The 11,952-nt window shown below is 47.7% G+C and overlaps 2 protein-coding genes across 2 annotated transcripts in view; both read right to left on the bottom strand.

Moving 5' to 3' along the window:
* Positions 1-2,607: 2,607 nt before the first annotated feature.
* LOC131727793 (NADH dehydrogenase [ubiquinone] 1 alpha subcomplex subunit 6-like) lies at positions 2,608-5,769 on the bottom strand. Its single transcript, XM_059019054.1, has 3 exons — positions 5,587-5,769; positions 4,191-4,306; positions 2,608-2,857 (listed from the first exon to the last, which is right to left on the bottom strand). Exons 1-3 carry the CDS (start codon positions 5,738-5,740, stop codon positions 2,726-2,728), a joined length of 402 nt encoding a protein of 133 aa, XP_058875037.1. The 5' UTR covers positions 5,741-5,769; the 3' UTR covers positions 2,608-2,725.
* Positions 5,770-6,655: 886 nt separating this feature from the next.
* LOC131727795 (TRIO and F-actin-binding protein-like) overlaps positions 6,656-11,952 on the bottom strand; it is a 24,240-nt gene continuing 18,943 nt past the window's right edge. Inside the window, exons 15-20 of the mRNA XM_059019064.1 lie at positions 11,867-11,952; positions 10,612-10,771; positions 9,469-9,588; positions 9,064-9,150; positions 8,429-8,601; positions 6,656-7,907 (exon numbers count right to left, since the gene is read on the bottom strand). The exon at positions 11,867-11,952 is cut by the window's right edge and continues 32 nt beyond it. Of these exons, the coding sequence (XP_058875047.1) occupies positions 8,440-8,601; positions 9,064-9,150; positions 9,469-9,588; positions 10,612-10,771; positions 11,867-11,952 (615 nt within the window). The 3' untranslated portion in view covers positions 6,656-7,907; positions 8,429-8,439. The remainder of the gene's footprint in view (positions 7,908-8,428; positions 8,602-9,063; positions 9,151-9,468; positions 9,589-10,611; positions 10,772-11,866) is intronic.

The raw sequence follows: 11,952 nt of genomic DNA on the forward strand, positions 1-11,952 counted from the left end.
CACACTGAGACACACTGAGACACACTGAGCCACAGAGACACACACACACTGAGACACACAGAGACACTGAGACACACTGAGACACACACACACTGAGACACACAGAGACACTGAGACACACTGAGACACACACACACTGAGACACACTGAGACACACAGAGACACTGAGACACACTGAGACACACACACACTGAGACACACTGAGACACTGAGACACACTGAGACACACACACACTGAGACACACTGAGACACACTGAGACACTGAGCCACAGAGACACACACACACTGAGACACACTGAGACACACAGAGACACTGAGACACACTGAGACACACACACACTGAGACACACTGAGACACTGAGCCACAGAGACACACACACACTGAGACACACTGAGACACACAGAGACACTGAGACACACTGAGACACACACACACTGAGACACACTGAGACACACTGAGACACTGAGCCACAGAGACACACACACACTGAGACACACTGAGACACAGAGACACTGAGACACACTGAGACACACACACACTGAGACACACTGAGACACTGAGCCACAGAGACACACACACACTGAGACACACTGAGACACAGAGACACTGAGACACACACACACTGAGACACACTGAGACACACTGAGACACTGAGCCACAGAGACACACACACACTGAGACACACTGAGACACAGAGACACTGAGACACACTGAGACACACACACACTGAGACACACTGAGACACACTGAGACACTGAGCCACAGAGACACACACACACTGAGACACACTGAGACACTGAGCCACAGAGACACACACACACTGAGACACACTGAGACACAGAGACACTGAGACACACTGAGACACACACACACTGAGACACTGAGCCACAGAGACACACACACACTGAGACACACTGAGACACTGAGCCACAGAGACACACACACACTGAGACACACTGAGACACAGAGACACTGAGACACACTGAGACACACACACACTGAGACACACTGAGACACAGACACACACACACTGAGACACACACACACTGAGACACACTGAGACACAGAGACACTGAGACACACTGAGACACACACACACTGAGACACACTGAGACACAGAGACACTGAGACACACTGAGACACACTGAGACACACTGAGACACAGAGACACACTGAGACACACACACTGAGACACACTGAGACACACACACACACACACACTGAGACACAGACACACACACACTGATACACACACACACACTGACACACAGGTACTGACACACAGACACTGAGACACACACACTGAGACACACTGAGATACAGAGACACACACACACACACACTGAGACACACACAGACACACAGAGACACAGAGACACGCACACTGAGAGACTCACACAGAGACAGACACACTCACTGAGACAGAGACACACTGAGAGATACACACACTCACTGAAACACGCACACACTCGCTGAGACACACTCCCACTGAGAGACAGACACACTGAGAGACGCACACACATTGACAGACACTGAGACACAGACAAACACTGTAATCAATTCATTCCAGTAAACAAACAGACATGTTAAGAGATCACAGTTTTCATGGGGGGGTTCAGGGGTGTAGATGTTAAGAGATCACAGTTTTCATGGGGGGGTTCAGGGGTGTAGATGTTAAGAGATCACAGTTTTCATGGGGGGGTTCAGGGGTGTAGATGTTAAGAGATCACAGTTTTCATGGGGGGGTTCAGGGGTGTAGATGTTAAGAGATCACAGTTTTCATGGGGGGGTATAGGGGTGTAGATGTTAAGAGATCACAGTTTTCATGGGGGGGTTCAGGGGTGTAGATGTTAAGAGATCACAGTTTTCATGGGGGGGTATAGGGGTGTAGATGTTAAGAGATCACAGTTTTCATGGGGGGGCTACAGGGGTGTAGATGTTAAGAGATCACAGTTTTTCTTTCTGATTTATTATTATTATTATTATTATTATTATCATTATTATTATTAGCATGGCTTTGATATAAATGAACACTGCATTCTGCTTCACAGTACAGTTTAAGAGGTGTGTTAATATCTTCACTGTTGTTTCTGATGAATAAAGACACGATTCTATTGGAGAGTCATCGTATGAAGAGCTGTTGGCATCATTTTAAAAGTCCCTGTTATAATTCCTGTACAAAGCTAACGTACCGGACTGTACAGCCTTCAGTTATAATCAAACCGATGAACAGAGACGCGCTGAGAGACGCAAGTCCAAACAAACAAAGAAGAAAGACATCATCACAAAACGAATTCACACAGGTTTGTTTTTTTCTTACCTTGAAACGTTTGTTTTCCAAAATACACAGATTTCATGATGCTGGCAATCATTCACAGCGCTTATGAGTAATAAGCTGTATTCTATATCTGTATATATTATATATCTGTATTCACACACACCAGCATGGTCAGTCTGGACGGCTCTTTCTATCACACTGCTGTCTGAAGCAGCTAACTGATTAAAACACAGAGTTTTCAGTTTATCAATTACCCCCCTCTCCCTCTCCCTCTCCCTCTCCCTCTCTCTGCTGGACTCCCAGTACAAGAAACAAACGAACCAGCAGTCCCAGTTTCCACACTTTATTGGTTCACACACAGAGACACACACAGAGAGACACACAGTTCTGTGTGTGTGTCTGCAATGGAGAGAAGCTCGGGGTGTATCTACACCGGGGGGGGGGTTCAGGGGTCGTGACCCGTGTAGAACTTGGACAGGAAGTCTCGGGGGGTGGGCGTGTCCGTCTCGTGGAAGTAGCGCAGCACGTGAGTCCGCTGCTTCCACACGTTGATCGTCTCCTCCAGCTCCATCTTACCCTGAGAGAGAAGCACAGAGAACATGAACTACAGCTCCCAGAATCCCTCTCGGGATACACAAACTACAGCGCCCAGAATCCCTCAGGAAACATGAACTACAGCTCCCAGAATCCCTCAGGGAACATGAACTACAGCTCCCAGAATCCCTCAGGATACACGAACTACAGCTCCCAGAATCCCTCAGGGAACATGAACTACAGCTCCCAGAATCCCTCAGGAAACATGAACTACAGCTCCCAGAATCCCTCTCGGGATACACAAACTACAGCGCCCAGAATCCCTCAGGATACAGAACTAAAGTTCCCAGAATCCCTCAGGATACGTGAACTACAGCTCCCAGAATCCCTCAGGATACATGAACTACAGCTCCCAGAATCCCTCAGGATACAGACCTACAGCTCCCAGAATCCCTCAGGATGCATGAATTAGTCCCCAGAATCCCTCAGGAAACATGAACTACAGCTCCCAGAATCCCTCAGGATACACGAACTACAGCTCCCAGAATCCCTCAGGATACAGAACTAAAGTTCCCAGAATCCCTCAGGATACATGAACTACAGCTCCCAGAATCCCTCTCGGGATACACGAACTACAGCTCCCAGAATCCCTCAGGAAACGTGAACTACAGCTCCCAGAATCCCTCAGGATACACGAACTACAGCGCCCAGAATCCCTCAGGATACAGACCTACAGCTCCCAGAATCCCTCAGGATGCATGAATTAGTCCCCAGAATCCCTCACAGCAAACATGTACTACAACTCCCAGAATCCCTTACAGCAAACATGAACTACATCTCCCAGAATCCATCACTGGAAACACAGTGTGTACAGGTAACAAGCTCAGGGATATTTAGAGAGATCAGGGCTGGGAATCAGACTCCTATCCCACAGCAGTGTGATCCAGTCCAGGTTTTACTGCTACCAGCTTGATCAGCCCCCAGTGTGTCTAGCTAACAAGCTCAGGTGTGTCTTATTATTAAACTCCTAGTGAAACCAGGACTGGATCACACTGCTGTGCAGCGGGAGTCTGATTCCCAGCCCTGTAGATAGACTTTGGTTGAAGGAGGTTTGTAGGTGATTTTATAGTGAAGAGAGCTACAGGATATTGGTGGGAACTGTGGGATATTTAGACAGAGAGAGATCAGGGGCTGGGAATCAGACTCCTATCCCACAGCAGTGTGATCCAGTCCAGGTTTTACTGCTACCAGCTTGATCAGCCCCCAGTGTGTCTAGCTAACAAGCTCAGGTGTGTCTTATTATTAAACTCCTAGTGAAACCAGGACTGGATCACGCTGCTGTGCAGCAGGAGTCTCGTCTGCGTTCAGTCCTGTACCTTGATCACCAGCATGTCGATGACTCGGGGGTCCATCACGAGCCTGTTCTTCTGGAACTGCTCCCTCACTTTGTCCCTTCCCTGCTTCACCGTGATGTCCAACTGGAAAACAGAGACTGGGGGGGACAGGGGGACATCAACAGGGGTCAGAGCAGGGGTGTCAAACTCCAGTCCTGTAGGGCTGCTGCGGAGTCATCTCCTGGTTTTCATTGTAACGTCAGCTCTCAATTAGGGGGGCAGCAGTGTGGACTATCTATCTATCTATCTATCTATCTATCTGCAGTGTGGAGTAGCGGTCAGGGGCTCTGGACTCTTGACCGGAGGGTCGTGGGTTCAATCCCAGGTGGGGGGGACACTGCTGCTGTACCCTTGAGCAAGGTACTTTACCTAGACTGCTCCAGTAAAAACCCAACTGTATAAATGGGGAATTGTATGTAAAAATAATGTGATATCTTGTAACAATTGTAAGTCGCCCTGGATAAGAGCGTCTGCTAAGAAATTAATAATATATATATATTTTTTTTTTCAATGCGTTGGGTTCAAGACGCACAACCTAGGAAACATTCTGAGGGCTAGAGAGAGAAGTGTTCAATATCTGTGCCCAATTAACGAAATAATACAATTTGACCCCCTCCCCTCTAGGACCCAAGTTTGACACCCCTAGGTTAGTCTTGGTTATACTACAGGGCTGGGAATCAGACTCCCGCTGCACAGCAGTGTGATCCAGTCCTGCTTTCACTAGGAGTTTAATAATCAGACACACCTGAGCTTGTTAGCTAGACACACTGGGGGCTGATCAAGCTGGTAGCAGTAAAACCTGGACTGGATCACACTGCTGTGCGATAGGAGTCTGATTCCCCTCCCTGATCTCTCTGTCTAAATATCCCACAGTTCCCAGCAATATCCTGTAGCTCTCTCCACTATAAAATCAGCTACAAACCTCCTTCAACCAAAGTCTATCTACAGGGCTGGGAATCAGACTCCCGCTGCACAGCAGTGTGATCCAGTCCTGGTTTCACTAGGAGTTTAATAATAAGACACACCTGAGCTTGTTAGCTAGACACACTGGGGGCTGATCAAGCTGGTAGCAGTAAAACCTGGACTGGATCACACTGCTGTGCGATAGGAGTCTGATTCCCAGCCCTGGACACAAATACATCATTAAAAATAGTACTTCTTTAAATACTGCTGGTGAAAACTCAGCACGACCTTGCATGTGCATGCACGGTAATCAGTTTAAAATGCTGTCAAGGCGTATTTAACATTAAACTGCGATACAAAACAAATTAATAACTACCAACCACATAACGACCTTGACTTGTATTATGCAGACCAGGTGCGCTTTACGAATGCAAGTCGTATTATTATTATTATTATTAATATTATCGTTTCTTACCCGCGTTCGGAACCTCACGGTACCAGGCGCGGTAGAGCTCCCGGACTCGCCGCTTCGCCTCGTCTAAATCCCGGCTGAATATCGGCTTCACAACCCGGCCGGTTGCTGCTCCGCTGAGCCTCGCCGCTGCTGCAGCTGCAGCTGATGACGCCATCTTACCGATGAGGTCACCCTGGACTCGCAGTCCCCGCCTCCCCTTCGCCTTGAGGTTCTAACCCCGCCCACGCACCTATCTCATTGGATAGATCCCAGCTAAAGGGCGTGGAGATTCTGCAGTGATTGGACAGCTGTGAGGTCACTCATCTTCCAAACCCAACCCCTTTTTAAACCTCGCTCGACCTTTTTTTTTTTTTAACCAATCCGGGCTGATGTTTATTTTCTCTCGCTCGCTCTCGCGATTTCTCGCTTCAAAACTTTATTGACAGCATCAAGAACAACCACCACACAAAATAAACATGAATTTGAACTTCTGCGTGTATTTAAATTATTATTATTATTATTTTTTAAAGGATTTATTTTGAATGTCGTAGATTGTAGATTTTAACACGCGTGTCAGCAGCAGATATAGCCCGAATAGATTTGATTTTATTATTATTAATTTCTTAGCAGACCCCCTTATCCAGGGCGACTTACAATTATTACAAGATATCACATTATTTTTACATACAATTCCCCATTTATACAGTTGGGTTTTTACTGGAGCAATCTAGGTAAAGTACCTTGCTCAAGGGTACAACAGCAGTGTCCCCCACCTGGGATTGAACCCACGACCCTCCGGTCACGAGTCCAGAGCCCTGACCGCTACTCCACACTGCTGCTGAATTTTAATTAATTCATTAATGAATGAATGAATGAATGAATGAATGAATTTTTGGAACGTAGAATTTGAAGCCGTAAAAAATAAATAATAATAATAATAATAATATAGTAATAATAATAATAATAATAATAATAGTTTTATGTTTGAATGTAAAAAAATATTAAAATTTACTGATAATGATAAACTTGGATAAAACCATTTTTTCAATTTTTTTTATTGATTGAAAAAAAATGTATTTAAAAAAAAAATTCAAACAAAGAAAAATAAAAATTGATTCTAGTTTCACCCTCCTTATTTAACCTCCCCCCAAAAAATACTGGCTCATAATATTAATAATAATAATTACAATAGTTCAAGAAAATAGAATTACATTCATCAATATAGCTTTATATATATTCAAAATAAAAAGATTTCTAGAGGAAGGGAAGCAGTGTGGCTCTAGCGGAGCTGAGGAGGGACTGGGAGGGAAGCAGCGTGGCTCTAGCGGGGCTGAGGAGGGACTGGGAGGGACTGGGAGGGAAGCAGCGTGGCTCTAGCGGAGCTGAGGAGGGACTGGGAGGGAAGCAGCGTGGCTCTAGCGGAGCTGAGGAGGGACTGGGAGGGAAGCGGCGTGGCTCTAGCGGAGCTGAGGAGGGACTGGGAGGGAAGCAGTGTGGCTCTAGCGGAGCTGAGGAGGGACTGGGAGGGAAGCAGCGTGGCTCTAGCGGAGCTGAGGAGGGACTGGGAGGGAAGCAGCGTGGCTCTAGCGGAGCTGAGGAGGGACTGGGAGGGAAGCAGTGTGGCTCTAGCGGAGCTGAGGAGGGACTGGGAGGGAAGCGGCGTGGCTCTAGCGGAGCTGAGGAGGGACTGGGAGGGAAGCAGTGTGGCTCTAGCGGAGCTGAGGAGGGACTGGGAGGGAAGCAGCGTGGCTCTAGCGGAGCTGAGGAGGGACTGGGAGGGAAGCAGCGTGGCTCTAGCGGAGCTGAGGAGGGACTGGGAGGGAGGGAAACTTTTTTCTTTCAATAGAATAAACTTTAGTCCTGAGGTTCCACTTTTAAACATAAAAACATTTTTAAAAAACCCCAGAAAAATAACAATACAAATAATAATAATAATAATAATAATAATAATAATAATAATAATACATTTAACGTTTTTGGTAGGGAATGTGAAAATATCCACGGTCCCCTACTTTTATTTTTTTTTTACATTTTTGTAAAGTGGTTTAAAAATATTCCGACCCCTTAAAAAAAATTTGTGGGGTTAGGAAAATAAAAAAGTCTTAAAGAAATGCTTTAAAAATTAAATTAAAAAAAGTTGAAAAAAAAATCAAAGTAAGTGCAGAGCTCAGGACAGCAAGCCAGTGTTCGTACAGTAAGGTTTGACTTTCAGGGAGTCTCTCAGTCCACTGATTGGCTGAATCCAAGGTCAGGTGGTTTTAAGGCACCGTCTAGATTTGTTTTCCTCTGCAGCTCAGCAGGGCTGGGACTGTCCAGGGACCGTCTGCAAAGTGTTAACAGGACTGGAAAGAGAAGAGCAGAAAAAAGCATTTATATAAAATTATATATTTATATTTTAATACAAAAATGAAACTTAAAAATAAATCGGTAGCAAAACATATAAGCTATCTCTCTCTCAGGCTGTTCCTCCGCCCTCTCTCACCCCCTCCTCTCTCTCTCTCTCTCTCAGGCTGTTCCCCCGCCCTCTCTCACCCCCTCCTCTCTCTCTCTCTCTCTCAGGCTGTTCCCCCGCCCTCTCTCACCCCCTCCTCTCTCTCTCTCTCTCTCAGGCTGTTCCCCCGCCCTCTCTCACCCCCTCCTCTCTCTCTCTCTCTCTCTCTCTCTCTCAGACTGTTCCCCCGCCCTCTCTCACCCCCTCCTCTCTCAGTCCCCCAGGCTGTTCCGCACTCCCCCCTCCTCTCTCTCTCTCAGGCTGTTCCTCCCTTGCTCTCTATCTCTCACCCCCCCCCTCTGTCCCCCAGGCTGTTCCGCACTCCCCCTCCTCTCTCTCTCTCTCAGGCTGTTCCCCCTCGCTCGCTCTCACCCCCTCCTCTCTCAGTCCCCCAGGCTGTTCCGCACTCCCCCCTCCTCTCTCAGGGCTGCCAGGGTTAGTCTCAGGTGTTCTCTCAGCTGGCTGATCTCCCTCTCGCTCCGCGTCTTCATGCTGCTCAGCTCAGCGTAAACCTCGTGGTACCGCTCCGAGGAGAACCGCTTCTCCTGAGAGAGAGGGGGAGGAGAGAGAGGGGTGAGGGGAAGGGAGAGGAGAGAGGAGAGAGGAGAGAGAGGGGAGGAAAGAGAGGAGAGAGGGGAGAGGGGAGAGAGGAGAGGAGAGAGAGGAGAGGAGAGGAGAGAGAGAGAGAGGGGAGAGAGAGAGAGGAGAGAGAGAGGAGAGAGAGGAGAGGGGAGAGGAGAGAGGAGAGAAAGAGGGGAGAGGAGAGAGGAGAGGAGAGAGAGAGGAGAAAGGAGAGGGGAGGAGAGAGAGGAGAGGAGAGAGGAAAGGAGAAGACAGTGAGGGAGAGGGAGAGAGAGAGAAAGAAAAAAGAAAAAGAAAGAAAGATATTTTAGTTGTTCATGTCATGTAGGTGCTTTGGCAGCACAATTCTCTTTATTGTCATGCCAATAAAGCCAATTTGAATTTGAGAGAGAGAGAGAGAGAGTTCACCAAATGAGAGTCCTCACCTGGTGCAGGGTCTGCACCTCCTCTCTGAGACACGACATCTCCTTCTGGAGAGACTGAACCTCACTCTCCTTCACCCTCAACAGCACCTGCAGAGAGAGAGACACACAGAGACAGTGAGACACACACACACACAGACAGTGAGACACACAGACACAGTGAGACGCACACAGAGACAGTGAGACACACACACACACACAGACAGTGAGACACACAGACACAGTGAGACAGACACAGTGACACAGACACACACACAGAGACAGTGAGACAGACACAGTGACACTGAGACACACACACACAGAGACAGTGAGACACACAGAGACAGTCAGACACACACACAGAGACAGTGAGACACACACACACACAGACAGTAAGACACACAGAGACACACACACACAGACACTGACCTCTAGCTCGCAGGAGTTCCGTTCCTGGTTGCTATGGGAACCGCTCCCCTCGTCTGACCCCTGACCTGTGATAAAGGCTCGCAACCGACTAATCTCATTAGAGAGACGAGTTTGCAGATCCTGAGAGAGAGAAAGAAAAACAGAGACAGTGTGAGCATACAAATAATAATCTATCTCTCCTCTCCCCTCTCCTCTCTCCTTTCCCCTCCTCTCCTCTCTCACCTCGTTCTCTCTCCTCTCTCCTTTCCCCTCCTCTCCTCTCTCACCTCGTTCTCTCTCCTCTCCTCTCCTCTCCTCTCCTCGTTCTCTCTCCTCAGTTCCTCTATCACTCTCCTCTGCTGGCTCGCTTCTCTCTCTCTCCTCTCCTCTCACCTCGTTCTCTCTCCTCAGTTCCTCTATCACTCTCCTCTGCTGGCTCGCTTCTCTCTCTCTCTCTCTCTCTCCTCTCCTCTCACCTCGTTCTCTCTCCTCAGTTCCTCTATCACTCTGCTCTGCTGGCTCGCTTCTCTCTCTCTCTCTCCTCTCCTCTCTCACCTCGTTCTCTCTCCTCAGTTCCTCTATCACTCTCCTCTGCTGGCTCGCTTCTCTCTCTCCTCTCCTCTCCTCTCTCACCTCGTTCTCTCTCCTCAGTTCCTCTATCACTCTCCTCTGCTGGCTCGCTTCTCTCTCTCTCCTCCCCTCTCTCACCTCGTTCTCTCTCCTCAGTTCCTCTATCACTCTCCTCTGCTGGCTCGCTTCTCTCTCTCTCTCTCCTCTCTCACCTCGTTCTCTCTCCTCAGTTCCTCTATCACTCTCCTCTGCTGGCTCGCTTCTCTCTCTCTCTCCTCTCCTCTCTTACCTCGTTCTCTCTCCTCAGTTCCTCTATCACTCTCCTCTGCTGGCTCGCTTCTCTCTCTCTCTCTCCTCTCCTCTCACCTCGTTCTCTCTCCTCAGTTCCTCTATCACTCTCCTCTGCTGGCTCGCTTCTCTCTCTCTCTCCTCTCCTCTCTCACCTCGTTCTCTCTCCTCAGTTCCTCTATCACTCTCCTCTGCTGGCTCGCTTCTCTCTCTCTCTCCTCTCTCACCTCGTTCTCTCTCCTCAGTTCCTCTATCACTCTCCTCTGCTGGCTCGCTTCTCTCTCTCTCTCTCCTCTCCTCTCTCACCTCGTTCTCTCTCCTCAGTTCCTCTATCACTCTCCTCTGCTGGCTCGCTTCTCTCTCTCTCTCCTCTCCTCTCTGAAGCAGGCTGTTCAATTCGACGCACTTGTGGGAATATCTCTCCGACAAACCCTCCAGCTCCCTCCTCAGAGACCCCATCTCAGACCTGCAGAGGGGACACACACACACAAACAAGAGCCCCGGGTTCAAATCCTGCTTCTTCAGTTTCCAATATAAATCAATCCCAGCCCACGTCTCCGATCAGATCGATCAGGATCTCCGTCCGCAGCTCTGTGTTAAAATGAGCTTCAAACAACAGAGGCAACAAACTACTTCAACTGAAGAAACCGCTGTCTGTCTGTCTGTCTGTCTGTCTCTCTCTCTGTCTGTCTGTCTCTCTGTCTCTCTCTCTCTCTCTGTTAAAATCAGCTTCAAACTACAGCAGCTGAAGCATCACAGCAAATTATTATTATTATTATTAACATGATGTCTCTAAAATATAAATTTATTTGTAGGAATTGGGCGAGTGATACTGTTAATAAAGCTAATAAGAGGGGAGAGATTTTAAAGATGGTCAGCGCTCCTTTAAAGGGAGGGACCAGCGATACTGTTAATAAAGCTAATAAGAGGTGAGAGAATGGATTTTAAAGATGGTCAGCGCTCCTTTAAAGGGAGAGGCCAGCGATCCTGTTAATAAAGCTAATAAGAGGTGAGAGAATGGATTTTAAAGATGGTCAGCGCTCCTTTAAAGGGAGGGGCCAGCGATACTGTTAATAAAGCTAATAAGAGGTGAGAGAATGGATTTTAAAGATGGTCAGCGCTCCTTTAAAGGGAGGGACCAGCGATACTGTTAATAAAGCTAATAAGAGGTGAGAGAATGGATTTTAAAGATGGTCAGCGCTCCTTTAAAGGGAGGGACCAGCGATACTGTTAATAAAGCTAATAAGAGGTGAGAGAATGGATTTTAAAGATGGTCAGCGCTCCTTTAAAGGGAGGGGCCAGCGATACTGTTAATAAAGCTAATAAGAGGTGAGAGAATGGATTTTAAAGATGGTCAGCGCTCCTCTAAAGGGAGGGACCAGCGATACTGTTAATAAAGCTAATAAGAGGTGAGAGAATGGATTTTAAAGATGGTCAGCGCTCCTTTAAAGGGGCAGCGATGATGTTAATAAAGCTAATAAGAGGTACTGGTTTATAAGCTATGGGAATGTGTTTTGTAAGCGTTGTACTGGTTAGACTGGTCCCAGTCCCCGTCTCTTACTGGTGCTGTGTCCGTAGGGATTGATGATCTAATGAATTGCCTCCAGCGGTCAGTCGCTTGACCCTCTCTGTCTCTCTGGCCAGTTC

Source organism: Acipenser ruthenus, unplaced genomic scaffold (assembly GCF_902713425.1).
Source record: "Acipenser ruthenus unplaced genomic scaffold, fAciRut3.2 maternal haplotype, whole genome shotgun sequence".
Taxonomy (NCBI): Eukaryota; Metazoa; Chordata; class Actinopteri; order Acipenseriformes; family Acipenseridae; genus Acipenser; species Acipenser ruthenus.

Excerpts from the sequence above, each read along its gene's own strand:
- LOC131727793 (XM_059019054.1), bottom strand. The coding sequence starts at position 5,740 with ATGGCGTCATCAGCTGCAGCTGCAGCAGCGGCGAGGCTCAGCGGAGCA. Across the intron at positions 4,307-5,586 it reads CCGTGAGGTTCCGAACGCGG|TCTCTGTTTTCCAGTTGGAC; the intron begins GTAAGAAACGAT and ends TGTCCCCCCCAG. Across the intron at positions 2,858-4,190 it reads TCGACATGCTGGTGATCAAG|GGTAAGATGGAGCTGGAGGA; the intron begins GTACAGGACTGA and ends CTTCTCTCTCAG.